Source organism: Ovis aries, chromosome 1 (genome assembly GCF_016772045.2).
Source record: "Ovis aries strain OAR_USU_Benz2616 breed Rambouillet chromosome 1, ARS-UI_Ramb_v3.0, whole genome shotgun sequence".
NCBI classification, from domain to species: domain Eukaryota; kingdom Metazoa; phylum Chordata; class Mammalia; order Artiodactyla; family Bovidae; genus Ovis; species Ovis aries.
In genome coordinates this window covers 193,089,145-193,114,785 of record NC_056054.1, presented here as the reverse complement: position 1 = coordinate 193,114,785, position 25,641 = coordinate 193,089,145, and the positions used below count along the sequence as shown (strand labels likewise).

Here is a 25,641-nt window from a genome sequence, read left to right as displayed (position 1 = left end):
GAAATGTCAAAAGGTTACAGAATCCAGGGCTCCACTAGAGAAACGAGTCAATCTGAGCAATAAAACAAATAATGATAGTAATGAATCATGATACATTAAATAAAACAGGGTTGTATCCTCATATAATTAAATTTAAAAATTAAAGTTTGAATAGGAAAGAATATTTACATAGTCTCAAAGTACATACTCCCTGTACATACAAAATACTATCACAAAGACAGTATTTCAGTAGAGATGTCTAGCATGCATTACCTTAATCAAGTGGTCAAAGTTAACATCACCAAAAATGGAACAAATCAAAATCTCAGGCCACCTGAGAAGATGCAGTGAGAAGAACACAGCATCATTTATACAATATTCCTACCAACAGTGCACAACTTTGTAAGTAAACGTATCAACAATGGGGGATATTCTACCAAAGTTTGCAATCTTCAATACAATCAAGGTCAAGAAGGTCAAAACAGATGGGGAAACAGTGGAAACAGTGTCAGACTTTATTTTTGGGGGCTCCAAAGTCACTGTAGATGGTGATTGCAGCCATGAAATTAAAAAACGCTTACTCCTTGGAAGAAAAGTTATGACCAAACTAGATAGCATATTCAAAAGCAGAGACAATACATTGCCGACTAAGGTCCGCCTAGTCAAGGCTATGGTTTTTCCTGTGGTCATGTATGGATGTGAGAGTTGGACTGAGAAGAAGGCTGAGCGCTGAAGAATTGATGCTTTTGAACTGTGGTGTTGGAGAAGACTCTTGAGAATCCCTTGGTCTGCAAGTAGATTCAACCAGTCCATTCTGAAGGAGATCAGCCCTGGGATTTCTTTGGAGGGTCTGATGCTAAAGCTGAAACTCCAGTACTTTGGCCACCTCAGGCGAAGAGTTGACTCATTAGAAAAGACTCTGATGCTGGGAGGGATTGGGGGCAGGAGGAGAAGGGGACGACCGAGGATGAGATGGCTGGATGGCATCATGGACTTGATAGACGTGAGTCTGAGTAAACTCCAGGAGTTGATGATGGACAGGGAGGCCTGGCATGCTGCGATTCATGGGGTCACAAAGAGGCAGACACAACTGAGCAACTGAACAGAACTGATTACCAAAACTGAAGGAAACTGAAGAATCATAACAACTAAAAGAAACCTGTGCTTCTAGACTGGATCTTTTTGCTGTAAAGAATATTACTCAGACAACTATTAAAACTTGACATTTGAGAATTAAATGGTAGTAATGTACCAATGCTCATTTCTTGATTCTGAGTATACAGGAGAAATGTCCTAGTTGTGGGAAGAACTCACTAAATTAATAATGGGCGGTGTAGCATATATTAGCTGCTTACTCTGAAATAGTTCAGGGGAAAATTTTTTGCATTACTTGGAACTTCTCTGTAAGTTATAGATTACTTTAAATTTTTAAAAAGAAATAAAACCCATGTTACTAAACCATATTTCATAATGTGAATTAGCTTGTAAGCAATTATCATACAGAAAAAGGATGTCAATGCACAAATCATGCTGGTTCACTCTCAGTATTCCTTTATTAGCTAATGCTTTTCCAACCAGTCCATTCTGAAGGAGATCAGCCCTGGGATTTCTTTGGAAGGAATGATGCTAAAGCTGAAACTCCAGTACTTTGGCCACCTCATGCGAAGAGTTGACTCATTGGAAAAGACTCTGATGCTGGGAGGGATTGGGGACAGGAGGAGAAGGGGATGACCGAGGATGAGATGGCTGGATGGCATCATAGATGCTATGGATGTGAGTCTGAGTGAACTCCGGGAGATGGTGATGGACAGGGAGGCCTGGCGTGCTGCGATTCGTGAGGTCGCAAACAGTTGGACACAACTGAGTGACTGAACTGAACTGAACTGAACTTTACACCAAACTAGAGAAGCTGAAAGCAAAGTACAGTAACACAGGAGAACCTGGGCTGGACACCTCAAGGAATACAGGACTGGAAATGACACCCATCTTTCACTCTTCTTGGCTCATTTTGGCCATGTGCTATGACTTGAAAGTGTTTACTACACCATTCTCTCTGATAGTTATGTGTTTTGCACATGTCACCAAAGCCTCAACCCTTCTGTACACTTCCTTTAAGGTATCTTCACCAATTTTTAAAGCTAAGTCCTACCTGTCCTCTATACTATAGTGTTCATTTATTAGGAATTCAACTGTGCTAATATTTTTATTGAGATTTTAAAGTTTCTAAAATTATTCAAGTTACAAACTTAGGTAGGTTTTAGGTTGGCCCTATCTCTATTTTTCCTGTAATCCCTACTATTTCTGGTGTACAATTCTGCTAACACAAGCATTTCAGCAATCCGCTAGCTTCTTCATCAATATGATCTGGATACACATCTAAATGTGTTCCCTCTCACAACTCCGCTAAAAACTAGAGAAATTTTTCAAGGCATCACCTGAGTCCTTATTGGACAAAGGTGTGATAATTTGAATGTGAAAAAAGAAAAATTACCACAATTAATTGGGACCCATTGTGTTTTTAAAAATCCGGGAGTTTATAATGATATCCCCCAAAACATTTATCTGTCCCCACTTCAGGTAGCTAATAAATCAACCAAATGTGTTAATTAAAAGCAAAAATTTAAGCCTCTCTTATTAAACTAAATAGCTCCAATGATAAAGAAAACCTATATTTCACATAAGAATGCAAGTTAATAAATGGATATGGGAAAAGAATTAGAAAATCATCATTTTGCAAATTCCCAATAAAATTACAAATTCAGCTACAAAACTATTAAATGAATGGTTGATGGGGCCTAGACTTTATAGGGTTAAAGTAAGACAAAGTAGATTTGCAATGCAAAGGAATGAAGTATTAACAGACTGGGAACAAGAAAGGAAATGTGCCATGACAATGAAGGGATCACACTGTCATCTCCCTAATCCACATGTCTGCTTTATCTTCACAAAGAAGATTTTTGCATTAGCAATGGTAGGGTAACAATATTGTATTTCTCTCATTGCAATATGAAGTATACACATCCCCTATGTTATAATCTATGACAAGGAATTCTCCTGGAACAGAAAGTCTAACCTTTTCAGCAAGTCACTGTCATGGGGAAAAAAAAAAACAGAAGGAATTATTCTAGATTGAAAGACAAGGAACATTGGACTAGACTCAATGCCCAGTCATTAAAAAGATCCTACTTTGTAAAACAGGTTGTAAAAGACATTTTTAGGATAACTGGAGACATCTGAATAGACTGAGTTACAGACGATATTAAGAAATTACTATTTAGTGTGGAATGACAATGATATCTATAATCTACTTTAGAAACTCTCCCATTCTATTGATTTCCTCTATTTCTTTGCATTGATTGCTCAGGAAGGCTTTCTTATCTCTCCCTGCTATTCTTTGGAACTCTGCATTCAAATGGATATATCTTTCCTTTTCTCCTCTGCTTTTCACTTCTCTTCTTTTCACAGCTATTTGTAGGGCCTCCTCAGACAGCCATTTCGCTTTTTTAAATTTCTTTTCCTTGGGGACGATCTTGATTCCTATCTCCTGTACAATGTCACAAACCTCCGTCCATAGTTCATCAGGCACTCTGTCTATCAGATCTGTATACTCATAAGGGATTTGATGTAGGTCATACCTGAATGGTCTAGTGGTTTCCCCCACTTTCTTCAATTTCAGTCTGAATTTGGCATTAAGAGGTTCATGATCTGAGCCACAGTCAGCTCCCGGTCTTGTTTTTGCTGACTCTATAGAGCTTCTCCATCTCTGGCTGCAAAGAATATAATCAATCTGATGTCGGTGTTGACCATCTGGTGATGTCCATGTGTAGCGTCTTGTCTCGTGTTGTTGGAAGAGGGTGTTTGCTATGACCAGTGTATTCTCTTGACAAAACACTATTAGCCTTTGTCCTGATTCATTCTGTACTCCAAGGCCAAATTGGCCTGTTACTCCAGGTGTTTCTTGACTTCCTGCTTTTGCATTCCAGTCCCCTATAATGAAAAGGACATCTTTTGGGGGTGTTAGTTCTAGAAGGTCTTGTAGGCCTTCACAGAACCATTCAACTTCAGCTTCTTCAGCGTTACTGGTTGGGGCACAGACTTGGATTATTGTGATACTGAATGCTTTGCCTTGGAAACGAACAGAGATATTCTGTCAGTTTTGAGACTGCATCCAAGTACTGCATTTCAGACTCTCTTGTTGACTATCATGGCTACTCCATTTCTTCTAAGAGATTCCTACCCACAATAGTAGATATAATGGTCATCTGAGTTAAATTCACCCATTCCAGTCCATTTGAGTCTGCTGATTCCTAGAATGTCGATGTTCACTCTTGCCATCTCCTATTTGACCACTTCCAATTTGCCTTGATTCATGGACCTAACATTCCAGGTTCCTATGCAATATTGCTCTTTACCACATCGAACCTTGCTTCTATCACCAATACTATCCACAACTGGGTGTTGTTTTAGCTTTGGCTCCATGCCTTCATTCTTTCTGGAGTTATTTTTCCATGGATCTCCATAGCATATTGGAGTGGCACCAGTGGCACCTACTGACCTGGGGAGTTCATCTATCAGTGTCCTTTTCATACTGTTCATGGGGTTCTCAAGGCAAGAATACTGAAGTGGTTTTCCTTTCCCTTCTCCAGTGGACCACATTCTGTCAGCCTTCCTCAGCGGTCAATGCAAAGACATAGAGGAAAACAATAGAATGGGAAAGACTAGAAATCTCTTCAAGGAAATTAAAGATACCAACGGAACATTTCATGCAAAGATGGGCTCAATAAAGTAAGAAATGGCATGGACCTAACAGAAGCAGAAGATATTAAGAAGAGGTGGCAAGAATACACAGAAGAACTGTACAAAAAAGAGCTTCACGACCCAGATAACTACAATGGTGTGATCATTCACCTAGAGGTAGACATCCTGGAATGCGAAGTCAAGTGGGCCTTAGGAAACATCACTACGAACAAAGCTAGCAGAGGTGATGGAATTCCAGTTGAACTGTTTCAAATCCTGAAAGATGATGCTGTGAAAGTTTTGTACTCTATATGCCAGAAAATTTGGAAAACTCAGCAGTGGCCACAGGACTGGAAAAGGTCAGTTTTCATTCCAATCCCAAAGAAAGGCAATGCCAAAGAAAGCTCAAACTACTGCACAATTGCAGTCATCTCACACACTAGTGAAGTAATGCTCAAAATTCTCCAAGCCAGGCTTCAGCAATACATGAACCGTGAACTTCCAGATGTTCAAGCTGGTTTTAAAAAAGGCAGAGGAACCAACAGAGATCAAATCGCCAACATCTGCTGGATCATCAAAAAAGCAAGAGAGTTCCAGAAAAACATCTATTTCTGCTTTATTGACTACGCCAAAGCCTTTGACTCTGTGGATCACCATAAACTGGAAAATTCTGAAAGAGATGGGAATACCAGACCACCTGACCTGCCTCTTGAGAAATTTATATGCGGGTCAGGAAGCAACAGTTAGAACTGGACATGGAACAACATACTGGTTCCAAATAGGAAAAGGAGTACGTCAAGGCTGTATATTGTCACCCTGCTTATTTAACTTGTATGCAGAGTACATCATGAGAAATGCTGAGCTGGAGGAAGCACATGCTAGAATCAAGATTGCCGGGAAAAATATCAATAACCTCAGATATGCAGATGACACCACCCTTATGGCAGAAAGTGAAGAACTAAAGGGCCTCTTGATGAAAGTGAAAGAGGAGAGTGAAAAAGTTGGCTTAAAGCTCAACATTCAGAAAATTAAGATCATGGCATCTGGTCCAATCACTTCATGGCAAATAGATGGGGAAACAGGGGAAACAGTGGCAGACCTTATTTTGGGGGGCTCCAAAATCACTGCAGATGGTGACTGCAGCCATGAAATTGGGCTGGTGCATGGGGATGACCCAGAAAGATGTTATGGGGAGGGAGGTGGGAGGGGGGTTCATGTTTGGGAATGCATGTAAGAATTAAAGATTTTAAAATTTAAAAAATAAAAAACTAAAAAAAAATAAAAAAAAAAAAAATAAAATAAAAGACACTTACTCCTTGGAAGGAAAGTTAAGACCAACCTACAAAGCATATTAAAAAGCTACTTTGGCAACACAGATCCGTCTAGTCAAGGCTATGGTTTTCCAGTGGTCATGTATGGATGTTTGAGTTGGACTATAAAGAAAGCTGAGCACCAAAGAATTGATGCTTTTGAACTGCGGTGTTGGAGAAGAGTCCTGAGTGTCCCTTGGACTGCAAGGCGATCCAACCAGTCCATCCTAAAGGAGATCAGTCCTGGGTGTTCGCTGGAAGAACTGATGTTGAAGTTGAAACTCCAATACTTTGGCGACCTGATGCAAAGAGCTGACTCTTTTGAAAAGACCCCGTTGCTGGGAAAGATTGAGGGCAGGTTGAGAAGGGGACGACAGAGGATGAGATGGTTGGATGGCATCACCGACTCAATGGACTTGGTTTTAGGTGAACTCCGGGATTTGGTGATGGATAGGGAGGCCTGGAGTGCTACAGTTTATGGGGTCGCAAAGAGCTGGATATGACTAAGTGACTGAACTGAATTCAACTTTAGAAACTTAAGGTTTTCTAATTTAAAAAAGAAAAAAAAACATTTATCCACAAGAATATGGCTGACAGAAAAGAAAATAAGAGCAACAAAATTCAGGGAGTTGCAAAGTGGCTGGATGAATGGTAACAAGAGTAGACCAAGGCAAAATCTAAAGAAATAGTAAGAAGAATCTAAGAGTTCATCAATTTACATCATATAATAGACAAAAGGCTCAAGGATTTGTACCAGTTAATCTTGGAAGTGGGGAGAAAGTAGGAGAAATCATTAAGAAGAAGTTAGATCAAAGGTACCCTTCCCAATGCTGCCATTAGTGAACTGTCCTCTACAAAGACATACAAACGACAAGAGGTTCATTCACTGAAAGAAAACAGAAAATGACTAGACGGCATTTACCTAAAAAGAGGTAAGCACAGGATTAAATGAACGTCTACATAACTGAATGCTGGTTCTCCAGCAATTAACTCCCAGCCAGTCCTTTACCTCTACACAGGAGAACAGTGAGTCTTCTCTGGGGAATCATAGCTGAAAAGACTCCAAAGATCCTAATTCAAATTGTTTCTCAACAAATGGTCCACACTTTGGTGAAGATCACCATCAACGAAATCCTATGTTCTTATAGCACTTGCAACCATGAGCAGATAACAAGATAGCCAAGGAAAGCCCTTAATAAAATGGTTCTCAACACTGCTTGAACAGAGAAATCACTTATTAGTAGAAAGCTTTTAAAAATATTGATGCCTGGGCCCCAACTCCATTCAACTATTCTAGGGTGGTACCTAAGCACTGGGATTTTTTAAAACTTCCTGTATTATCATACTGTGCAGTCAAGATTAATACCGCATACATGAAAAAAGAACAGGTTTATGTATATAAACATTCAGTAAACAAAAAGAAACTCTTTGAAATTAAATATGTGCTAGCACAAATGTAATATTCAATAGAAGGTTTGGAAGACTAACTGGTAAAATCTCCCAGATTGCAGAGCAAAACATACACACACACACACACACACACACACACACACACAAGAGAATCATAAGACCAGTCCAAAAATTTCAGAAAAAGAAAACAAAGAAATTGGACAGGAGGAATATTAAAGACTGGCAATAAAAAAGACTCCAACAGCAACTCTGGAAAGCAGAAAACACTGCCATTAAAAGTCTTAAGAACAATCACTACCAACCTAAAAATTCCACACTTAACCAAACTAACAAACGTGAGGATAGAATAAAGACATTTTTCATTTCTTAAGACTCATTCATGGCCTTGCTCAAAGTGAAGTCTCTCAGTTGCGTCTGACTCTTAGCAACTCCATGGACTGCAGCCTACCAGGCTCCTCTGTCCATGGGATTCTCCAGGCAAGAGTACTGGAGTGGGGTACCATTGCCCTCTCCAGGCCTTGCTCAAAAGAGTCTGTAAACTTACTGGGTAGCTAACATCAGACTACAATCCCAGACTCTATACTCAGCTTATCTTCTCCAGGGAGATTTCAATTTAAAAATATGAGCTTTCCTGTTCTTTGCTCTTCACCTAGTTTTAGTGTTTACCTTTCACACTCACTGTTTTATTAGATCAATAAAATATTTGAGGAAAAATACTTGCATCAGAATACCTGAGACACATATTCAAATACTGGATTAAACATACACTGAAATATTGGAATTAAAAGAAAAGTCAAGAGAAATAAATAAGAAACTAAATGTATAATTTAAAAATAAAACCCATTTCAATACAAAAAAGTCATCCTCCATAAAAAAAGAATGTTATAATCATGCAATGTTGCAAATTAAAATTAAAAACTTTGGCAAAATATCACTTTGCATTGCAGTACTATTTACTAACCTCTGATTCATCACCCTTCTCTCTGTAAGCAGTAGCAATACTGGTCTGAACAGCCTTAATCCATGCCTGGCGCAGCTTTTCAGAATCTGCCTGAAGCATACAACTTCTAAAGGGAAATAACATTGTTTTCTCAGACACCAAATTAACCCAAAAAATAAGGTTTATTTTTTATCAATTTTGCTATATAATAATTTTCTAACGAAAAATACTGTGTTGAAAGGTTTTATTTCACTATCTTTAGGTAGTACGTTCGTAAAGAAATCAAGACGTCAATGAAATAAATTACCTACTGAAAACAAATCACTTATTCTGTGTATTAAAAAAATAAAACTTTAAATTTGCCACATAAAATAACATTAACATTTTTCATTGGGTAGACATATGGAATAATAAGTTATCAAAGAATTTATCTGATATATGACTTCAGCTCATTATCTTGACAGTTAAAATGTTTCCATATAGCCATAGTAATCATCAGAATTTAAGGACTATGATACTGCATAAAAGTTACATAAATATCTGACTTGTAATCATTAATATGTGTCTAATTATTCATAATTCAAATTTAATTTGAGAACACTTTTTTCCTTTTTAGCTCTTATAGTCACAACTGTAACAAATCTTTCTGTATTCTGGAAAGTTCTTTAAGACAAGCTATAGAAACACAAAAACAACTCTCAAATTCTTTAGAACCACTCACTTTGTTGGAGAGACCACCTCAAAGCAGAATCGTCGTTCTATGTCCTCACAGTGTTTCACTGTGCAGAGCCTGAGATCCTCCACCACCACAGTGGGATTATCCTACAACAAGGAAACAAAACTCCCGTATTTATCAACCTAGGCTTTAAATATCACTACCTATAAAAACATACTTAAAAACAGTACTTGGAATAAATGGTCTAATTTTAAAGGTTTATACTGATCTTATATTTATCTTATTTTAGATCAGAAATAGGAGTTATCAATATAAATATAACTAATTCCACATAAAGGTAATTATGCCCTGTTAATTTTATCTGCCTCATAACATTGATGAGAATTCAATGAAATAGTTCATATAAACGTAGTCCAATCCTTCACAGTTAATTAGCAGGTGCTCAATAAATGTTAGCTTTCTGTTAATTTTCTTCCATTTTCTTTCAAATCAATTTTTCTCCTGATCCTCTCACATATAATAAAAGCCACTCTCCTCCAAAAAAGAAGCCTTTCATGAGTCTAGTTTTAATAACTGAAAGAAAAAGCTTATACATGCTTCTTAAAATATCTAAGAAAATGAGAATTTTTAAAATCATTTTTTAGTACTTAATAAAAATAGAAACTCAAAACCAAGCTTATCAGGGTAGAAAAAAACATGAACTGAATAGTTAAAGAATTTGTATGGAATAAACCTGCTACTATAGAACCTAGCAAGTAAAACTTCCCATTGTGTTATCTCAGGATGAAAGTAGGTGGGTATTTGAAATTTACAGTTGAACGTATTATTCATAAAGGTTAATTAGGTAAAAATCAAATCATCAATTAACTAATAGTTCTTTTCTCTAATTATCTCTAACATTATCAAGTCACATATAATCTCATTATACCTTTCCATTAAATGAAAATACCTCACTCTTAAAATCAGGCTCAAGAAAACAAACACAAAAAAACAATATTAACAAATTTAAAAGTTTCTATTTAAATTAATTCAAGCTTATATTTTAATTAATTGTTAACCCTTCTCTATTACCACTTTTGGCCCTAAGGTGGTATTTCTTAAACACAACCTTTTCTTTAGCACCAAAACAGTATTAGGGATTTCCTGTCTCACAAATGGACAAAGAAACATGTGAAGAAATAAAAGTAATTCTGAAACATAGAACAATCCATCTCAAAGATAGGAATTAAGAATTCAGGAAACAATGTTGATACTTTCCACTCCTGAGTCCTTTTATACATATCCAAACATAAAACTAACAAATGATAATTTTGCACACATACATATTTATGAACTTCAGTGCTATACCAAGAGGAACAAATAAAAACTGAAGTGGAGGATTCAATGGGTTTTCACTTAATTACTTAACAAAACACCTACCTTAAACTTTTTCTGGTAAACCAACTGATTATTCTGTATTGAAAACCAGCGTCTAAATAAATATAAAATAGATTACATTTTCACAAACATAATTTATTTCAGTTGTTGTTAGAAACAAAATATTTGAGAAAAGTACTAGAAAATCAATTTATAGTAATTAAGTTTTTAGAAGAGCATTGTTTTGTTTTGCTTTATATAAACTGACGTCAATGAGATAATTACTGAAATTAAAAATTTCAGGCAATTTTAAAACCACAGAAAAAGAAAATAAAACTACCATATTTTTTAATCATTTTTATGTCAGAAATTTATACCCTAACAAAAGTTGTTATACTTTGTGCCATTACCAATAATAATTTTTTAAAAAATAAAAATTTAACTTTTTGAGCTTCCCCAAAATTAACTAAAGCTGTCCCCAAAAATAATTTGCTTGTGTTATAAAGTAAAAATAAATTTATATTATAAATAAGACTATTCCTTTGTATACAAAAGACTGAAACAAATGGTGCTTTGTTTTCAACCTTTCTGCACCCCATTCAACAAGCATTTGATCTGTAAAGCAAAACAGAAAAATATATCATCCTTTTAGAAATGATATTAAATAGGAGACTGTCGCCAATTCACTTGGCCTTACTTTCATATAAAATACTTCTTAGCAGAAAAATCAAAGTTATTACTAAAAATAAGTCACCCAATTATTTATACTGTTCTGCTCATTACTGTAAATTAATTGGCATTTTACTTGCAATCTTTAGAAGAAAAAACTAACCTATGTATGGCATATTTACTAATTCTAATTTGTTAAAACAATAAAAGACCTGAAGACTTAAAAAAAAAAACACAGCCAAAAGCCATTCATAAAAGAAAGCAAAAATTCTCATCAAGCATGAAAGGTAAAACAATATTTGAGTTATTATTTTTAAATTAGTTACATGTGAGATGATTTCTATTGTAAACATTAGTTATTAATCTATTAGCAGATAGAGATTCTACCTTTTCATTGATACTAATACAAAGCACTAAAAATTGTATTTAGACATGTTTAGAACTTCTATTTCAAAAAATTTAAGTTAATTCTCCAAGGCTGAGAAAATGATTAGATGCTTTGCTATTTTTAAGCTAGACAGATTGTTAGGTTTTCTTGCTATTTAAAAAGGCATTCACCTTTACCATTAAAATACAGATCTGTTAAACAAGCATCTAGATAAAAACCAAGTAGGTTGCCTCTAAACGGAAATCATCAAGAGATGGGCTAGAAAAGGAAGAACTTCTGGGTCTCTTTGTTCTGGGACACATGGTTGGTTAGAAATGTTAAAGGAAATACCTCCAAACAAACAAAATGGTGCAGCCCTGCCACATGGGATGACATGCAATGGAAATAATCTCTGATATTGATTAAAGTATTAATTAAAAAATCATTTGAAGTAAACTATATTAATAAAAATTCTTAAGTTTTATATATAGTAATATTATATAATTTGATGAAAAACTATAAAGAATTTCATTGAACAATGGAAAAGCATCCAGGTAAACTTTTCATGCTTCTGAAGTCATCAGAAAGTAAATTTCTTTTGACCTGCTGAATCTTAGAATAATAGCCTCTAAACATAAAAACAAAATACTAGATAAAAACGTATGGTTTTTTTGTTAGATTCTGTTTGATTATTAACTTTCTGAAACTTAGTTCCCCTGCCATTTATCTGCTTATGAGAAACTTTTTCACATCATCAATTTTTGTTTATATTATAAATTCAAGACACTATGAATTCATCTTAATTTGACATTTCCTAAGTGAAAAAAATAACAACTATCCTGGGTAGAAAAAAATTTTAATTGCCATACTCAGTATGTCTTATGGTACTATCTTCCCTCCTCTATCATTAAAAAAAAAAAAAAAAAAAGAGAGCTAACTACACTCATTTATATTGATCAAGACTTTAATCAGGTAAGCAAAAAAATATAATCTTTTCTCCTATAGGATAACTCTAGTTATTATTAAGACCTCCAATAAAAGGAAAATTATTCACAATCTACAAGATATGTAAAATATTTAATATTTCAAGCTCATGCCACCCGCAATTTGAAGATACTTTAAAAGGTAATTTAAAAGGGGCTTCCCTGGTGGCTCAGGGTAAAGCATCTGCCTACAATGCGGGAGACCTGGGTTCAATCCCTGGGTCGGGAAGATCCCCTGGAGAAGGAAATGGCAACCTACTCCAGTACTCCTGCCTGGAAAATCCCATGGACGGAGAAGCCTGATATGCTACAGTCGATGGGTTCGCAAAGAGTCGGACACGACTGAGTGACTTCACTTAAAAGGTAATTACATAATAAAAAAGACAAATGTTGGAAAGCATTATGCTGACAACTATACTATATTTACAAGATTCATAATCTGATCAAAAAGCCAAAATATAAGTAATCAAAAGTGAAATTTTTTTGGTTTTAAGAAAACTAAGACATCAATTTATATCTATCTCAAATTGAGACAACTCAATATAATAAAAATTTTAGACCAAAATTTTACATTCATAAACAAATATTAGTTTTTAAATATCAACAAGAGCTTCTATATGACAAAATTAGGGGGGAATACATTAAAAAATAAATCAAGTATCTTTTACAATTTTTGAACACTAGTCCCAGGACTTACTTAAAATCAAGAACATGGGTAAAAGCAAAATTTTTAAATCTTTATCACTATTTATCTTTAAAAGTAGAAGCTTTATTACTAAAATTATACAAACGATGGGTTCATGTACAGATTCATACAGGTGCCAAATAGTGAACATTTAATAAAATTAAAAGCTCGAACATATATATGTTCCTTTATTTAAAATTCAATTTAGTTTTCACAAGGAAAAAGACCAAAGTGGTAAAACAAACAAAAAAGCTAGGAATTGGCAATGTTTCCTTTAAACATAATTAACAAGGTGATTACCAAAGATACTAATACCTAATTACTATTTCAAAAATTTAAAAACCATTTACCAACTTATTTCCCCTAAAACATACATACCTACATATATACATGCATATATATATATATATGTGAATGTGTATACACATACACACATATACACATACTTGTAGTACTTGTATTACTGAAGCTATGTCTTCTTTGGACAACTATTTACACATCAAACGTTCCTTTCCAGATTAAAACAAACTGAGGATATAAGCAATGAAAAGGTATAATTCTGTTCCTCAAATAAGATGTTTACATTTTCTTCTCAGTTTAAAACCTAAAGAGACTTTATATCCATTGCAAGTAATCCAACTGAAATGCAGGTTAATTACGAGCTTTCTCGTGCCAAAGAGGAAGTTGGAGTAAGGCAGGGGTGAGGGGAAGGAAGCCATTTGGTACCTGATATGATCGGGCTTTTTCCTGTCATGTGAAAAAATGGGGCAGGATTAAAACATAAGGGAAAGGTGGTAAAAGAATGAAAACGCAAATGTGCAAAATAAGCAAAGGACTAGCATGATATGAAAATAAAGCAAGAATTAAAGGAACCAGCTTAAGCTCATAACCTAACAAAAGAATCAAAAATATCTGTTGCATTTTGCTGATATTATATATATACGCATTTATACAACTAATTCCAACTCTTAGGAATCTGAAAGGCTAATATTTTATAAATGTTCAAAATATTCTTCAAAGCATTATGGCAGAGAAAATTCTGTACAGTCTACTATTGAGAATATTCGCACACTCTACTATCATTGGGAGTTATCTACCTCTATGGTTATAGCTCTAAAATACAAATAGTAGCTTTCCTCATCTTAACAAATTAAAGGAAACAATCACTACAGCTATGTCTACCTAAACCTGAAACAAATGAGAACATTTCAACATGAAAAGCTCCTCCCTCCAGCTCACCCTCTTCTCATCAAATGATAGCAGACACTCTAAGGCCACACATAAGTAGAGTTTATCTTTAATCTATGTATACACTTTTTATTTGTATCTGTACTAGAAACAGAACACTTTGCTTTAAGATACTGTATAATGCATTTTATGCTTTTAGCTACATTTTCCAGTTTAACAAAAACTGATCATAGTATTAAAATCCATCTAGCTCTGACTTGAGCTTGAAATGAAGCTGCCACACTGAGAAGATGGCCTGGAAAGACTATTTTGTAGATATCACATCTTCAAAAAATATATATTACAGACATTTAAAAAATCTTAAGAGACACTACAAATTAGAAATCTGAAACCAAACAGAAACAAGCTCAACAATTCACATTAAGACATAAAACGTTTCACTTCTTACACCATTTCAATCACACCACATAAAAATACCATCTCTTTGGTTAAATTTCAGATTATGGAATGATGCTTTCAAAATATACTTAGATTTTGTGAAATACAGCATCAGGTGTTAAAACTAACTGGAAATTCCTAGTCAAATTCACATTTCTCTCAGGAAGATCTTTTTTTAAAGCTGACTCTGAAATATGTGTGCTTCTATTCCATAAAGCTATAGACAATAGCAAATTTGTCATCATATGACTGAAACCTCTCAGAGTGACTACAAGTATGTTTCCTGAAACTAAACCACAAACAATCTTTTTCTAAAAAAAAAAAAAAAAAAGTGGGCAGAAAAAAATCTATATGCTTGAACAGTTGAATTCCTAGATTTTTGTAGTTAAGGCACAAATATCACAAATAGAGTCTTTTATTCAGATGCTAATAAAATATATTAAATTAAGCTGGATAGAGAACTAACTAGACAAGTAGGAAAGAGTCTGAGATCATATATAGGTAAAAGGAAAATATCTGCAAATATTTCCTGAGAGTAGATTTTTGCTAACCTTATATAAAAAAAAATTTTAGATACATTCCAAATTTTTAAAATTGAAAAGCAGAAGAGAATTCTAACTAACATATAAGAGACTTCTCTTTCTTCTCCCTTTTCTAGTTATTGACCTATAACCTATAAAATACTTAAGACTTTTGTTAAAAAGTTTTTGATTTGTCTTTGAAGAGTTTTATATGTTTATATGCTGTATTATTTACAAGTCTGCTTTTAATTAGTGTTTTCATCAAAATATTCTTTAAAGGTATATGAAAATGAATAATTTGCTACCCATAATTTATTCCTAATAATGCAAATGCATTAGGAAAGTTTTTAAAAATAGTTTTTAAACTATTTTTGTTGTTGTTTTTACCAAAGCTGTATCTTATCTTATCAAAATGCAGATTGTTTGGAATTTTCATAGCAAGTTTCCTAAAACACCAGGTTTTGAGCGTCAGTTTTGTCACAAACCAAGTATGTGACCTTGAAGGAGCAAACATGTCCCTGCGCTTCCATTTTCTTTACTAAATATCAGGGTGTTAACTATAATCTATGATTTTAATCAATAACTGTTATCCTACCATATAGAAATGGCATCTCCTTTAAAAGGTGGCCTCATTTTCAAAGTTACTATCATTCTTACTTGGCAAATGGTAGGTAACATATCTGCAATTGAGAATTTAATAGCTATTCACTACTTGACTTTAGTTATGGTTTAATGTCTATGCCAATTAATAAAATTCATGAAACATATAAAAACAAAAAGATCCATGCTTGAATCAATTAATTTTCTTCTGTTGTCCTAAATGGGAATGTAATTTTCCACTAACACTTATTGTGCTTCATTTTGAAGTCTTCGAGCATTTCTGATTAAGAGTACTCCATGAAGTTCATTTCATTTCTTCTTAACATAATGGTATGGATTTACTGTATTTTCACTGTGTTAAATTTTAAGAAGGTTGTTTAGAAATCTGAAGGTTAAAATTCAATTCTAATGTTACCTCATGAAACTGTACTGGTTGAAAACTCTTCATTAAAAAAATTTGACAATCACGCTATTTCTTATATTAATTTCCTACTCTGGCCAGGGAAATTTGCCAGGAAAGGCTTAAAAGATTATTGGTTTAATTCTTACAGTTTAGAAAACAAAACTGCAATTTTACATTTTTACTTTACAATAGTTAAAACCTTCTTTCTTAACCAGGCCATCTGAGTAGATCCTCCTATATTTATGTATTATTTTTAAAGTCCTACATTACTCAAAGAAACTTAGTATCAAATACAATCACCATTCTTTCCCATTTATATTCATTCTCAGGTAAAGAACAATTACTTCAAATATAACATACTATGTCCCATTTAAACATCAGACAATATCAAATGCTAAGGAGATACTCAATGACATTGACACTAAATTGATACAAATAACACTGATACAGTGATACTAAAATGACATTTGAAAATATCAGTAAATATTTTTTGTATATAACCTCATCACCAAGAACTCAAAATAAGTGCACTAAGAATCCATTTCAATATTTTGAATATTCAAGCATAATGGTTTCCAGTTAAATTAACAAAAATGTATACCAAATTAAACTTACCAAGAAAATTCTATTTATTTTGCTAATGTCCACTTTTTTAAAAAAGAAAACAATCTTCTCTATCATTAAGTGAATTCATATCCTGTTCAAGTAGCAAATAAAATATACATATTCAACCAATAATATAATAGTTATTAAATCAATCAACCAGAATCTGATACTATTCTCAACTATTAAAAAATAATCCTTTTTTTTCCACAAAGGAATTATCCTTGAATAAAAGACTATTCACTGCTATTCAGAAAGATGATCCTGAGACAATCACTCTTTCCTTTTGCCTTCATGTCTGAAATAATTTCACTTTATTAATACATGAGAAATGTAATAAAATATTTTATACATTCATTTAAAAGATATTTACTTGATCAACATTTATTTTCAAAAATCAGTTTAGAAAAAAACATTTTTCAGTAGGCATCAAGTTAACAAAAAAGGAACAACAGCTGCCACATACACTTCACATATAAAACTCATCCCATATTCTAAAAAGCCTGGTTAAAGTTATTGAAAAGATCAGAAAACCAGGATCATCTCACTTAAAGATTCACAAGCCAAAATTAAGTAAATATGTATATAAACATACATATAAAGGAGGAACCCCAAAAATGAAAAACAGCCCACTTGTCTTACTCATCCATTATAATCAATACATAACTTGCAATCAGATCTATTTCATAACAAACAGCAGAGGAAGCTCACATTTAAAAACTTATTCATTGTAGTAACCTAGTCATTACAACCCAAGCATTATAAAAATTTTCCTTGCTTCCCGATTTAAACTTTGCTTAAATTTTAGAATTTGGATTTGCTAGTGTTATTTTTCACTTCCTTCTTAAGGCCTTATTCCTAGAGGGGCAACTTATCTCCAATACACATAGTTCAGAAAAGTTACTAGGGACTGTGAGTTTAGAGAATTATGAAGGAAAGAGTCACTAAACCATAGAGTAGTCAGAAAACTGAAGATATGGAAAGAGCAAGACTGGTGTTTGAAATATATTACCTGTTCCAAGTTTTGAAGGCATTGCTGGCACGTTTGAACAGATAACCTTCCATAACAATGCCATTTGCAGCATCTACGTTATATTCTAGCTTAGAATCATCATTGGAGAAATCCTAAACAAAATAACACATTAAAAAGTTTGTATGGTTTTTACTGATTTCCTTAGACAAATCTATCCTAGAGAAACAGCTCAAACAGTAGAAAAGCATTGTATTAGGATAGTTAGATCAACAACATTCATAAGGGGAGACCTAAATGTTCAATAACAGAAGAATGCTTCAACATGTTAACATACTGTAATTCAGTGGACTATTACGCAATAACACAAACGACTATACAGAATACACATTAAAAGAGAAAAGCAAATTTTAAAAGTTTATAAATTATATAACCTGGATAAATAAATTGTACACACTGTGATTAAAAGAACAAAATAATATGTATAAAAATAGACAAAGGGAACAACGTGCTATTCTGTGGGTGTTGTTTTAAATGTTTTCATTTAATCCCAATATTGATATGTCTGCTAACAATTTTTTAAAGGAATATACATATTTCTACTTGGGATTAGTTAAATCTACCACTATTTTCTAAACATATTACTATTAGGGTAGTTTTATATTGTTATACTGTTTTTGGTAGAAACAATAACTCCACTATTTGGGGGTTCAAAAAAAGAATTACAGAAAGTTTATTTTTGCAAAGAAGAAGTACCACAGTGTGAAGTAGGCATTCTGAGCTCACTTTTTTATAAGGGTTATAAAATCACTCACAGTCATCTTCAATCATCTAACCATTCTAGTTTTCACTTGAATGCAATTCAAACTTTCAATTTTCCTCCAAGAAGCCACTAAATTTTAAAATCAGAAATTCTATATTTAAAATATTTCCTGGTAAATTTCCAAAGTTATTTCAACAAAACTGAAAAATCATTGTGATCTCCAAATTGAAAACTCTAAAAAGCAGTCCTGAAACTTCAAAATTACTTCTGGACCAATAAGCAAAATTAGAACGCTATACTATTAGAGAGGAGTAGACTTTCCATCTTGAGAAAGATTTTGGTAGAGACTGGATGACCATCTGCCAAGAATACTGGAATGCAGGGGTTCTGCACTGGAGGAGAAGCAGAGTGATAATCACCTAAGATCTTTCTAAATCTGAGAGTCCATGATTATGGGAAAAGGAACTAGGCACACTTCAGAATTACACACAAACACTGCTAATATATCTCAAAACTTAATCGTGAAGGACATGATCATCCAAAATAATCAAATGAAATAATCTGTAAATAAACTGCTACATTTCTTTCTGCTTTTACTTTGGGGCAAAAAAAAAATCAGGGAAATTTTAATTCCTTCATTTAAAATTTATTTGGAGCTATAATTTATTTAATTATGCTGACAAAATTAAGTCAGCAATAGATATAATCGAGTTTGGCAACATTCCAAAGATTTCTTTGTACCATCAGGGGCTTGTCTTATCAGAACTTGAAGCTTTGGTGTGGAGCCCAAGGAATATAAGTCAAGACAATGAAGGGACTCAACTGAAATTTTCCCTTTTGAAATTGCAAGCAAGACAAGAAGGACCACTATAAGCACTTTGATTCAAGATTATTTTGAAAGTCCTAGCCAGCAAGATAAACCAAAAGGAAAGGATTATTTGCAAAGGATGTGACTGTACACATCCAAAAGAATTCAGAGGTATATTAGTAGTAGTAGCAGTAAAGAGAGCTTAAAAAGACTACTACTGGTTAAAAAAATCAACACACAAATATCAAATTTTATTCTAATATACAACCAAAGTAAACAGTGAGAAAATATATTTTTAAAGGATAACATTTACAATAACATTTTCAATACAAGTATCTAGAAATACACCTACCAAAAGATAAAGAAAACAATGAAATTTTATGAAGGATATTTAAAAAAATGAATGAACAGAGAAATATTCAAGGCTCATGAACTAGAAGACATTTAAAATAAAGATATTAATTCTTCCCCAAATCCATTCACAGATCCAATGCAAAGCTATTTTTATGCAACGTGAAAAGCTGCTGTATTTATATGGAAATACAGAACTTTAGCAGTTCACTTTTGAAGAAGGGAAGGTAGGAGGCTTTGCTTTGTCAGATTATCAAGATACGCTATAAAGCTAAAATAATTAAGATAGCATGGTATTGGTATAATTAAGACAAAAAGACCAATGAAACAGAATAGAGAGTCTGAAACAGACCTCACATGTATGGAAATGTCCTATACAAAAGAGTATACAACACTGAGTAGTTGGGGGAAAACAAAACTTTTTAATAACCGAATCTACATCATTTAGCTACCAATGTGAAAATTAAAGGAAACTGGATCTCTACCTCAAACTACACACACACACACACACACACACAATTACAGACTGATTAAAGGCCTAGATAAAACAAGCAAAGCTTCCCAGGTGGTGCTAGTGGGAAGAAGAATCCTCCTGCCAAAGATGCAGACTCAAACCCTGGATTGTGAAGAGAGCATGAAAACCCACTGCAGTATTCTTGCCAGGAGATTCCCATGGACAGGCAGGTTACAGTCCATAGAGTCTCAGAGAGTCAAACACAGCTGAAGCGACCTAGCATGCATGCACAAAAACAAGATTTTACAGGAGATACATTGTTGTGATCTTGGGTTGGGAATGGAGAAGGCAATGGCACCCCACTCCAGTACTCTTGCCTGGAAAATCCCATGGGCGGAGGAGCCTGGTAGGCTGCAGTCTATGGGGTCACCAAGAGTTGGACACGACTGAGCGACTTCACTTTCACTTTTCACTTTCATGCATTGGAGAAGGAAATGGCAACCCACTCCAGTGTTCTTGCCTGGAGAATCCCGGGGACGGGGGAGCCTGGTGGGCTGCTGTCTATGAGGTCACAGAGTCGGACAAGACTGAAGTGACTTAGCAGTACCAGTGGGTTGGGAAGGACACAAAAGGCACCGAACAGAAAAGATATTTTTAACACTATGTGAAAATTTAAAATGTATATACCCCAAAGGGGGACTAACGTCTAGAATATTTGAGGATATGATCAACAGTTAGATAACCTGATGGAAAAACAGGAGAAAGACTAGCAGACATTTAACAAGGAGGATATCCAAATGACCAACAGACATCGCAGAAGGTCATTAGTGACTAAAGCATAAATTAAAACCACAAAATGTCCATATCTACCCACCAAAATAGGCAAAAAATTGAAAACTCTCATAATATGATGAGGTGGCAAGGAGCAACAGGAACTCTCACACAGTCCTGCTTACTAGGAATGGTATAACATTTTGAAAATAACAGCATTATCTACTGACACTGAACATATATACACACACACACACATGCTATGACCCAGCAATTTTATTCTTAGGTCTAAATCTATCAGAAATGCGTGCACATATCCAAAAGGCATGTACATGAATGTGCACCGCACCAATGTTTCTTCAACTGATTGATTTCAATTCCAAAAAATCTAAATAATTACATTAGACAGACTTTTCCTTGCTTTTTAGTCTGATTAGGTCTTTTCCTTTTTTTACCTGTAATGCAGCCTTGGGTCAGCATTTAAGGGCAAAAAAAAAAAACGATTAAGTATTCATAATAAGCAAAAACAGCATTACTCTCTTTAAGGAAAATAATAACTGACCACTATTTAAAATCTAATTCATTAATCAGATTTAATAATCTACTACCCTTGGACATTCAGTATGACACTGACATACACTAGGGAAAGGTATTAAAAGATGCATAATATTCATTAAATAATTCAATTTAAACAAATAAACATGCTTCTAAATATCATGACCTCTCATTTTAATTAAAAATGATTGGTCCCAATTCTTAAAAATCTTTCCATAGTAATGTCATTAAAACAAGTTATCCAACCAAAAGTGATTCAACTTTAAACAAAATAAAACATGGAGGCAGTCTTACCTGACTATAACTAGAGGAAATAAATTAAACATTATCTCATAAAAAATCTTTCCCTTTTAAAAAAAAATGCTTCTCTTTGAGTATTAACAACCCATCACCAAAAAAATTTAATTACTGATTTCACTTTCACTTTTTTTTTCACTGACATCTTCTATATTAAATCTAGTTTACTGGCATTTTAAGTTCTAAATAAACCATAACAAAAGTTGATTTGACTGCTCAATACCAAGAGGATAGATTTCTTAAAGCAATGTTAGATGACATCTTTTTTCTTTGTCTTTTTAGGGAGGTTGTGATGGCAACCCCCCAATACCAAAATTTATGCAGTCATGTTTCCCACACTTGGGGAAATTGCAGGAGAGGGATGGATAAGCCTCCCCATGGGAAAACCACACTCATAATTGTGGTATTGCTCTGCCATTTAAGTACAGAGACATCTTTTCACATATTTTTTACACACATTCAACCGCCGGTTCTATCCTTTTATTTTCAGATGACTATACATACAAAAAAGATCACATTGATGACTGTATAAAATACTATTATACTGAGTTCCAGGTATATCATATTCAAAGCTTTTAGCACACAGAAATAGAACCTGGTTTCACATTTAAATCTTTTTTTTAATCTTCATTTTTAAATACATATTTTTCAGATATTACTTTACCTAGGCTTAGGTAAGTTAACAAGAAATGCAAGTGAAACTTCAGCATCACTTGAGAGGGTAAGTGTTGCCACAGAGTGACTGCAGCTGGAAATTCCTAGTCACACACACACACACACAGACACACACACACACAGACACACACACACACAGACACACACACACACAGACACACACACACACGCTTCGGTGTTCTCCAACTGGAAATTCTCCAACTTCTGTTCACCTCCACCTACCCTCCATCAATCACTGCTACCCTGCATACAGACATACACACACACACACACACACACACACACACACACACACACACACACACACACACACACACACATTTTACAGGGCTTGGTGATATCTTGTGTGCATGCAGGCTAGGTCGCTTCAGTCATGTATGACTCTTTGCGTCCCTATGGACTGTAGCCTGCCAGGCTTCTCTGCCCATGGAATTCTCCAGGCAAGAATACTGGAGTGGGTTGCCATGCCCTCCTCCAGGGGATCTTCCTAACCCAGGGATCAAACCCACATCTCTTGTGTCTCCTGCACTGGCAGGTGGGTTCTTTACCGCTTGCCCCACCTGGGAAGCCCTGGTGATATCCTAACTGAAACTATAAGCAGCATTTTAAACTCTAAGGGCCTTCCCAGGTGGCCTGAGTGGTAATGAACCCACTGGCCAATGCAGAAGACCTAAGAGGCCCAGGTTCGATCCCTGGGTCAAGAAGATGCCCTGGAGAAGGAAATGGCAACCCAATCCAGTATTCCAGCATGGATAATTCCATGGATAGAGGAGCCTGGCAAGCTATAGTCCACAGGGTCGAAAAGAGTTGTACACAACTGAAGTGACTTAGCATGCAAGGGCCACTTTTAAATCAGTTAAGGCCCTAAGGGACTGACGTTTTTATAAACTTGTTCAAGAGCATGGCTCTCAAATATTTTTATATAAAATAATAATAAAATACATACCTCAACACTGGAAAAATATTTTATGGTTTACAAAAAAAGGAGGAGTTCATCTATACAATTTAATTATTAAGGCAATTCAAAGGATTTATTTCAATGTGATGCCTTGCTGAAACCAATAACCAAAAAGCTGTGTAAAAAGGGAATTAATCTCCTCTAACTTCTCCCCTCAAGTACCTTTTGTTGAATGGTAGAATGTTTTTGCTCCATTTCTCTTTTCTCCTTTGCTGCATCTACAACCAGTCGATCCAACTGCAAAAAAATAAATAAATAAAAGAGTAAGTAAGAGAGACTTAAAAGTTGAAAAAGAAAGATACAGTTACTTTTCAAAAATCATATTCCAAATAAGTCAGTCAACTTAGGTTTACCTAAAAAGGCATTTGGCTACAACCATAAAATGAAAGTTCTTTTTTTTCTGGTTTCATATCCTCTTTGAGAATGTCTAAAACTCCGCTAGGGAAAATGTTTCTGAGAACAATCACATGTCAAGCAATTGTGACAGGTGGCCTTGCCTAGGGTACAACAATGATAACGAGTTCACTCCTTGAATTAAGGAGAATGACTCTAGATTAAGTGGCCAGCTGATACGCTCAGCAATTCTAGCAGTTACTATCAAAGACAGAAAGAAGATATATTGGTGATTTTTTTCCCCCAAAGAGCAAAATCTAGCAGCTAATTTAGTGTGTGCTGGCACTCACAAGTTCAACATAACAGACACTTCCAATCACTCAAGATGCATGATGCTTTCAAGCTGGCTTCCTAGTATTATAATAAAATCTAAAAGGTAGAAAAAATAACAACAGATAAAAGAGAAAGAAGATAGAGTGGAGTAGAATAAAACAGGAAAGAAGTCATTCCTTAGGTTAATGTATAAAATCATCAATTTTTCTTTAAAAAAATTTTTAAAACTTTTGAAATCATAAAATCCCATTTCATTCTTGTTCCTTTCATCAGAAGAGAAATACCTGATTTCCAGTATTATTACAAAAGTACTAGTTTCCTGAATTCCTCTTTGCTGGAGTAACAATTAGGTTTAAAATACTCCAAGAGACTCATAAAGTTAGAAAATGAACTTATTTTCAGGGGAAGGGATAGTTAGGGGGTTTTGGATGGACATGTACACACTGCTGTATTTAAATATATTTAAAATATACCTAAAATGATTAACCAACAGGACCTAATATACAGCACATGGAACTGTGCCCAATGTCACGTGGCAGTCTGTATGGGAGGCAGGTCTGAAGAAGAATGCATACGTGTATACATATGGCTGAGTCCCTTCACTGTTCACCTGAAACTATTACAACATTGTTAATCAGCTACACCCCAATATAAAATAAAATTTTCAAAAGAAAGTAAATAAAATACTCCATCAGGTGTGTCTACTATTCCAAACAGTGATGTATGTCATTTCATCTTTGAACACCCATCACCTTGAACTGACTAAAGTGTGATAAATAGCTATACATATCAATATCAACAAACTATGGAGAAAGATGCTTTCACTGATAGCCTTTAAAAACAAAACTGAAAAAGCCCGTCTTAAAAGACTATGTGATGTTTATTGACTCTCTATCACAAATGGTTTTTCTTTTCCCTACAGGAGACTAATTCTGGCCACAGAATCTTAATATCACTGAATAATAATAAAGAACCAAAAGAAAATATATGGAAACAGAACTATCACTACTACAAAATACTTTGTTTAGATGGCAACTATACTACTCCACTTTTGGACCTAAGCCATACACACCATAGTGACAGGTCACACTGACTTAGTGGGTAATGCTGCACTAAGAAACTGTCCTCAACGGTTTCTTATAGTCAATGAGTGAAATAATCATTATACCCTGGTTTTATAGCCTTTAACTGAATGACATATAAATGTTTTTCGTACATTCAGGCTGAACTGCAGGAGAAGGCACTTCCAAGATTCAAACTGATATTTAAAAACTTGTATGCATGTACCTTCCACACCAGTACTACAATGTCAGTGATGGTAGTAAATTGTCAAATTGGAGTAAATTTCTCAACTGTATCCCACTCAGAAAAGAGGGAAAATTCCTCTCCCTCTGTCAGGGCAAACGTATAAAGAAATAGATATCTTTCAACACGGTGAAGTGTTGGAGGACGAATGAGTTGGAGAGATGCAAAGGCTGGCAGTCCTGTCTTCTAGGGGATCCTCCTTG

The 25,641-nt window shown here is 34.5% G+C and overlaps 1 protein-coding gene across 8 annotated transcripts in view; it reads right to left on the bottom strand.

Annotated features, from left to right (window-relative positions):
- Positions 1-25,641, bottom strand: part of ACAP2 (ArfGAP with coiled-coil, ankyrin repeat and PH domains 2) — a 165,151-nt gene that overhangs the window by 23,668 nt on the left and 115,842 nt on the right. For 4 of the 8 annotated variants that reach the window (XM_027957131.3, XM_042232913.2, XM_042232904.2 and 1 more), the window contains exons 9-14: positions 23,630-23,704; positions 17,878-17,990; positions 13,839-13,859; positions 10,472-10,523; positions 9,098-9,198; positions 8,398-8,503 (exon numbers count right to left, since the gene is read on the bottom strand). In XM_027957131.3, coding sequence (XP_027812932.1) covers positions 8,398-8,503; positions 9,098-9,198; positions 10,472-10,523; positions 13,839-13,859; positions 17,878-17,990; positions 23,630-23,704 — 468 coding nt within the window. The remainder of the gene's footprint in view (positions 1-8,397; positions 8,504-9,097; positions 9,199-10,471; positions 10,524-13,838; positions 13,860-17,877; positions 17,991-23,629; positions 23,705-25,641) is intronic. The other 4 variants (XM_015092490.4, XM_060419307.1, XM_060419300.1 and 1 more) reach the window with 1 other exon arrangement.